Source organism: Trichophyton verrucosum (genome assembly GCF_000151505.1).
Source record: "Trichophyton verrucosum HKI 0517 chromosome Unknown contig01349_1.f1.exp, whole genome shotgun sequence".
Lineage (NCBI taxonomy): Eukaryota > Fungi > Ascomycota > Eurotiomycetes > Onygenales > Arthrodermataceae > Trichophyton > Trichophyton verrucosum.
In genome coordinates this window covers 43,189-49,436 of record NW_003315120.1, presented here as the reverse complement: position 1 = coordinate 49,436, position 6,248 = coordinate 43,189, and the positions used below count along the sequence as shown (strand labels likewise).

General features: G+C 52.1%; 4 protein-coding genes across 4 annotated transcripts; 1 reads left to right on the top strand and 3 right to left on the bottom strand.

Moving 5' to 3' along the window:
- Positions 1-192: 192 nt before the first annotated feature.
- On the bottom strand, positions 193-1,285 carry TRV_08133 (uncharacterized protein; the record flags this gene model as incomplete). Its single annotated transcript, XM_003017831.1, has 2 exons — positions 193-1,010; positions 1,105-1,285. The coding sequence occupies 2 exons, from the start codon at positions 1,283-1,285 to the stop codon at positions 193-195; spliced, it is 999 nt and encodes a 332-aa protein (XP_003017877.1).
- A 316-nt stretch (positions 1,286-1,601) lies between these two features.
- Positions 1,602-2,399, top strand: TRV_08132 (uncharacterized protein; the record flags this gene model as incomplete). The annotated part of the gene is made up of 2 exons (XM_003017830.1): positions 1,602-1,610; positions 1,773-2,399. The coding sequence occupies 2 exons, from the start codon at positions 1,602-1,604 to the stop codon at positions 2,397-2,399; spliced, it is 636 nt and encodes a 211-aa protein (XP_003017876.1).
- Positions 2,400-2,512: 113 nt separating this feature from the next.
- On the bottom strand, positions 2,513-3,620 carry TRV_08131 (xylosidase, putative; the record flags this gene model as incomplete). The annotated part of the gene is made up of 2 exons (XM_003017829.1): positions 2,513-2,771; positions 2,896-3,620. 2 exons carry the CDS (start codon positions 3,618-3,620, stop codon positions 2,513-2,515), a joined length of 984 nt encoding a protein of 327 aa, XP_003017875.1.
- Positions 3,621-4,459: 839 nt separating this feature from the next.
- Positions 4,460-6,140, bottom strand: TRV_08130 (uncharacterized protein; the record flags this gene model as incomplete). The annotated part of the gene is made up of 5 exons (XM_003017828.1): positions 4,460-4,931; positions 5,003-5,289; positions 5,387-5,510; positions 5,586-5,825; positions 5,935-6,140. 5 exons carry the CDS (start codon positions 6,138-6,140, stop codon positions 4,460-4,462), a joined length of 1,329 nt encoding a protein of 442 aa, XP_003017874.1.
- Between the last annotated feature and the right edge of the window lie 108 nt (positions 6,141-6,248).

Here is a 6,248-nt window from a genome sequence, read left to right as displayed (position 1 = left end):
GAGATGGNNAAAAAAAAAAAAAAAAAAAAATGTCGGAGGAAACGCACGGGCCAAACTCTAAAATATCTATACAAAAGCTACAGTAATAACTATATACAGGAATAACTATTATATACGCACCATAGAAGGGCAAGGAGAAGATGGGGGGGAAAAAAATATGGTATGTGCATAGGGAATGACGGGCGAAATTGACTACTTGTCGGGCACAAGAAAGCCGCCGAGCAGAGGTACCTGGCTGTACAGGGCATCCCAACCTTTGGCCTCCCATCCAACTCCGAGTCCGCCTGTCCCTATAACCCCAAGACCACCAGCAAGCCAGAGAGCCGTTCCGACCAGCGAGGTGCCATTGACAATCCAACGCCGTTTCTGCTTCCTCTGGTACAGCTCGGTACCCTTCTGGGAGCCCAGGTAGCCGCCGTTAGCTCCGGAAGCGCTACTGCCGTGGCTAGGAGCGGTCCTCTTTGTGACCAGCACTTCTCTCCATCCAAACCACCAGGCCCAGCCACCGACAAAGTGCCATACTCCAATGCCAGTGAGCGCGGCATACCACGCCCCCATGAGCCAAGGTGACCGGGCAATTCCATGGGCCACGTAACCAAGCCCAACTCCAGAGCTGCCACCGTCAACATAGAGCGGAACAAGGCGGTTGACAAGTATATGTGACCCGATCAACGGTACCATCGCGTAGCCTAGCATCGCCTGGACACTTGCCGGCCTACCAGTTGACTTGATGGCTTTTCGTTGCTCTCTTGTCTCTGCGCCGAACTGCCGAGCTCGTCGAGATTGCCGGAGGTAGCGGAGTATGACTCCAGAGGTGATGTGCGCCAGGATAGGCAAGTAGACTATCAGCGGTTCAAGGCCTGGAGCCTGGTATATTGGACGGGTGAGGAGGAGGAAGGTCTCGCTTTCGGACACGGACCGAGTCGCTAGCGGTATAAGTGCTGTGTTTGTAAAGTGTAACCCCAGGATGACAGTAGGTGGATACGTAGAGTATTTCTGGACGGCCGACACTATTAGGACATGTTAGTATATATATATCATATCTGAAGTTGCACTTTCAAATAAACGGCCATCTTTGGCAGAGCAGGGCAGAGTTGCACGCACACCAGTAGTCCCAGCTGTGGCCGCTTAAGCCCAACTTCGGCCGTGATGGCAGATCATGACCTCCCGATGGACCACTAGAAGCTTTTGAGGAGCCATCAGCGGCTTCGGGGTCTATGTCACCGTCTATTTCGTCCAGCGGAGACGGATCTATCTCCTGTAGATAGAGCGCTTGCTGGCTCATGCCGTCGCGGTGGGCAGGAAGTAGTTAAATCGACTACTCCCGATAGGCAAAGGCAGAAAGAATGGACGTTTTCAGCCTGTAACCTGCGCAAAGCTATGTAAGTAAGTAGAGAGAGAGAGAGAGAGAGAGTAATGTGCAGGAGGTTGATGCTCTTGATAGCTCAAATGTCGGCCTTTTGAATGAGAAATCCGCAACTGGGCGGCCTTGATTGGCCAAACAGCCGCAGCTCCATCTTCAACTCGCCAACTTCGCCCTTTTGACCATAACAATCCTCAACGCGATTATTGACATCTATCCCAGAGCGTATACAGACAAGATGCCTCCGGTAAGTAACATCTCCGGCCAGGAAGAATTAACAGGTTTTACTGACTGCCAGGATGACAGCGCGGCTTCGCCAACCCGGCGCCAAAGGTGTGCAGGACATCCCAACCCGCAAAGCAACCATCCCAAGCACCAGGAAAGTCGAGCGAATACTGACTTGAGGTAGACCGAATCTGCGCGCTCGGCACTGAATGCCTTTACCTGCACGCTCTGCAACAAGTCTTACTCGCGACACCCCGAGTACGAGGCACACATCGGTTCCTATGACCACCAGCACAAGAAACGATTGCGCGACCTGAAGCAGCTTTCTCGAGACCCAAACGCTGCTGAAAAGGCGAGAAAAGCTGAACGAAAGGCCAATGAAGAAGCAGGGCTCATAATCGTTAACTCCAGTGGGGAGAAGGGCGGCGGTTCAGGCACTGGTAGTGCCTCTACTGGTGGGTTCAAAAAGGGCGGATTCAAAAGTTCGTTCTCGGTGGTAGCTGGCGGAGGAGCCGGGAGCTCGAGCACAGTTGCATCTGCAGGAGCAGCTCGACCGAAGAAGAATGTCCTGGGAGACGAGGATGACGAGGAGGACATCACTCAACGGGAGAGTGTTCCGACCAAGGCTTCCGGACCCACGGTCAATACCAGCAAGGATAGAGGCCCTCTACAGGCGGATAAAGAGGTAGAAAGCGACACTGATGAAGAGAACGGTAACGATGATATTAAAGCTGGTGGTGGTTATTACGATCCCCGACGCCCGACGGATTGCTTCCACGAGTGCCCCGGAGCAAAGGCCTCTGTGTGCTGAAGAAAGAAACGATATATACAGATGCCTACCCGGATTGCCATGTCCTTCAAAATGAAAATACCGGTACATCCCAGGCTAGAGGCGATATCATATTATTCACAAAAGGAGGCTAATCACCATGGCACCCGGGCCTCCACTCCCTCCGTTGTAATCTTGACGGGCTCGATTCGACCGTCATCTGTGAAATACATTCTATCGATGCATGTGGCTCGATGGTCTCTTTCGTTGTCGTCAGGAAATCGGCGATGATACACGATATAGTAGTCGTCCTTGACCGAGAAGACACTATTATGACCGGTTCCTGTTCCAATCGCGGTGTCTCCCTGCAAGATCTTGACAGGCTCGCCGTCAAAGGGCCCGAGTGGACTCTTGCTAGTGACATAGTTCACTGCGTACGAGTTATCTCCCCACCTTGAAGATGTTGACAACGTCGTTAATGCCAGTTATTCAAAGAGATATCAAGCTGGAATGCAAACCCAACAAATAACAGACTTACCCGCCAGTGCTATACATGAAGTAGTACACGCCCTTTCGCTTCAACATCCACGGAGCCTCAACATAAGCCTTTGGAGTGATCTCCTTAACCTCCCCCTTGAGGGAGATCATGTCATCATTTAGCTCAACGACAACACCATGGCTATGCCCGCCATAATAGAGATAGTTCCTCCCGTCGTCGTCGATAAAGATATCTGCATCGATGGGCTGCGCACCAAAGTACGATTCTGATATCAACGGCTTACCCAACGCATCCTTGAACGGACCCTCTGGAGAACTCGAACGTGCAACCCCAAGCCCGACCCCGTCTCCAGCAGAGAAATACATGTAGTATGACCCATCCTTGAAGGCAACGGAGGGTACCCACGCAGCTCTGTTCGTGCTCCAGGGGACGTCCTTGAAGTCCAGCACTTTTCCCAAGCTGGTCCACGTCTTCAGGTCGGGGGAGGAGAAGGCCTCAAAATAGGTCTGGTTCTCATACACTGTCGACACGGTGGGGTAGATGTAGTACTTGTGGTTGAAGATGCGGGCTTCGGGGTCCGCATACCAGCCGTTGAGGACTGGGTTGCCGACCCGGGGAATCTTCATTGACAGATTAGGCATTGGGGCGGAGGAGACGAGATGCAGTGCTGCCGTCCACAGAGCCAGAAGCAAGACCAGAGATGGCGACGTCGAAGGCGATGTTAATCGGGTGCTGAGCAGAGCCGGACGCACTTCTTTGCCCATCGTTCGTATCAGTCCTTGCTTGTATCGGTCCTTGGCTGCGAACCCCGGGTCAGGGAGATACACTCTGGATGTATGTAGATATCAACTCCCCTCGAATAGCCCGAGAGCTGCATCATGACTATCATCAAAACCTGAGGCCATCTTGATTGATTTATATATTTGTATACATCGACCGGTGTGCTGCCCCTTACTTGCCGTTTCACAAGCCATCCAGGGCAGGTTCCAATCTTCAGTAGCACCCAGCTAACCTCCATCAGGTAGTGAGTATCATCTGAGCCGTCTATCGACGAGCTTTTGTATATGTGCTTTTTCCTCTTCAGTTTGAAATAGCAAATATATAAAATATCGAGCCCCCTGCTCAATGAGCGCATGACAAGTTTTTTTAGGTGTGATCCACAGGCGGGTACATTAATTTAGTAGCTGATAGTGGAGTGCGGAGGTGGATATTCAGCAATACACTACAGTAGTTTATATGAATGCAACAATGATATGCAATGCAGATGGAATTTTATTTATTGAGCAGATCCAAGGATAGGCAAAGGAGGGGGGTGGCGGCGCCATGTAGACACACGCACACACCAAATGAGTAAAGACGAATAGTACAAGTGTGGGCGCTATATATCGTCAGGTAGCGTAAAAATACACAAGATGGAAAGGAAAAGGGAATACCAGAGGGATGAAGAGGGATAGCGTTGCTACAGAAGAGGAAAAAAATCTGTGGGGAAGAGGACAAGTGGTGTGGAGCGCCGCAAAGAGAGGGTGTAATGTAGTAGTAACAGAGGGTGTATAAAGTTGTACTAGACGCGGGGTGCACTTGGAGTTGTTGATACAGGTGGTGTCTATAGTCGGAGGAGCTTGGTAGCCTGGGACAGGATGGTGTCCTCCTGTGGGAAACTCATGGTCTCCAACTTCTCGGCATATGGGGTGGGCACTTCAGCACCAGTGACACGGATGGCAGGGGCTTGGAGATAGTCGAAACCGTATTCCATGGCGAGGGCGAGGATCTCGGACGAAACACCGAACATGGGGAAACCAGACTCAACAGCGATCAAGTGACCGGTCTTCTTGACCGACTTGACGATGGCCTCAACGTCAAGCGGCTTGACAGAGCGGAGGTTGATGACCTCGGCCTCGACACCATACTTGGACTTGAGCTGGGCGGCAGCCTGAAGGGAGAGGCCAACGGAGCGGGAGAGGGTGACGATGGTTACGTCCTTTCCAGGACGCTCGATCTTGGCCTTTCCGAGAGGGATAACGAAGTCGTCTTTCTGAGCAGCCTCACTCATGGGGAAGGATTGTCCATAAAGAAGCCTATCGCTGTCGTTAGCAAACCAACGGAAAAAAAGAGTTCCAATATTCAGCGGAGGAGAGTTCCAACTCACTCATTCTCAAGGACGACGACTGGGTTGGGGTCACGAATGGCAGCCTTCAAGAGACCCTTGGCATCCTCGGAGCTCCATGGAGTGACAACCTTCAGACCAGGTATGCTTCCATACCAGGCAGCGTAGTCCTGAGAGTGCTGGGCAGCGACACCAGCAGCAAAACCGTTGGGTCCTCTGAAGGTGATGTTGCAGGGCTGGATACCTCCGGACATGTAGTGAGTCTTTGCGGCGGAGTTAACGATTTGGTCGATGGCCTGCATGGCAAAGTTGAAGGTCATGAACTCGCACTATAAACACCGGACAGAACGGAGAAAATTAATTAGTACGGAACAATCGAGCAATACGGTTAAATGGCGAAGAATGGCCAGGATATTTATCACATACAACCGGGTGAAGACCAGCGAGGGCAGCGCCAACGGCGAGACCGCAGAAACCCTGCTCGGTGATAGGAGTGTCAATAACTCGACGATCGCCGAATCGGTCGAGAAGACCCTTGGTGACCTTGTAACTAAACACCAGCAAAGTCAGCACCAATTTAACAAAGCAGCAGGCAGGAAGTGATCAATTGAGCTGTATAACTCACGCTCCGTTGTACTGAGCCACCTCCTCTCCGAGAATGAAGACCTTCTCGTTGCTGGTCAGCTCCTCCGCCAAAGCCTCGTTGAGCGCATCTCTGACGGTGACCTCCTTCACGCCGCTGGGAGCAGCATACGAGCGTCTCTGTGCAACCGGCTGAGTGAAGACAGCTGGCCGGAAGGCAGAGAAACGGGCTGCTGGGAGAGACGACCGCGGTGCCAGCAGTCGGGAAGCCGGCCGTAGTATCCTGGGGGCGGCCATTTGCGCGGGAATTTATGCTGAGGACGGGGAGAAGAAGCTAGCTGGGGCGGTCTCTAGCGACGAGGGAGAGCAATTGGCACTGGCAGCGGTCTCACTGAGCTGCTTCGGGATTGCGTCTGGTCGATCGAGCTGCTGGTCTTGCGTCGTCGTCGTCGTCGTCTTCTTCGTCTGCTGCTTCTGCTTGTTTCGTTGCAAAGAAAGTCGAAGTTCTTTTTTTTTGTTGACGGCTTGTTGAGCTGACTAAGTGGTCACGTGGATCACGCAGTCTGGACCTTCGAGGATCAATATCAAAATTCAACATCAACAACTAAACTACATACATACAGCCAGAAACAAGTACGATGACAGCTACAGCTGCTGTGGTGACGGCGACGACGAGGTGAGAGACTTGCTAAGGGGCAAACCATGA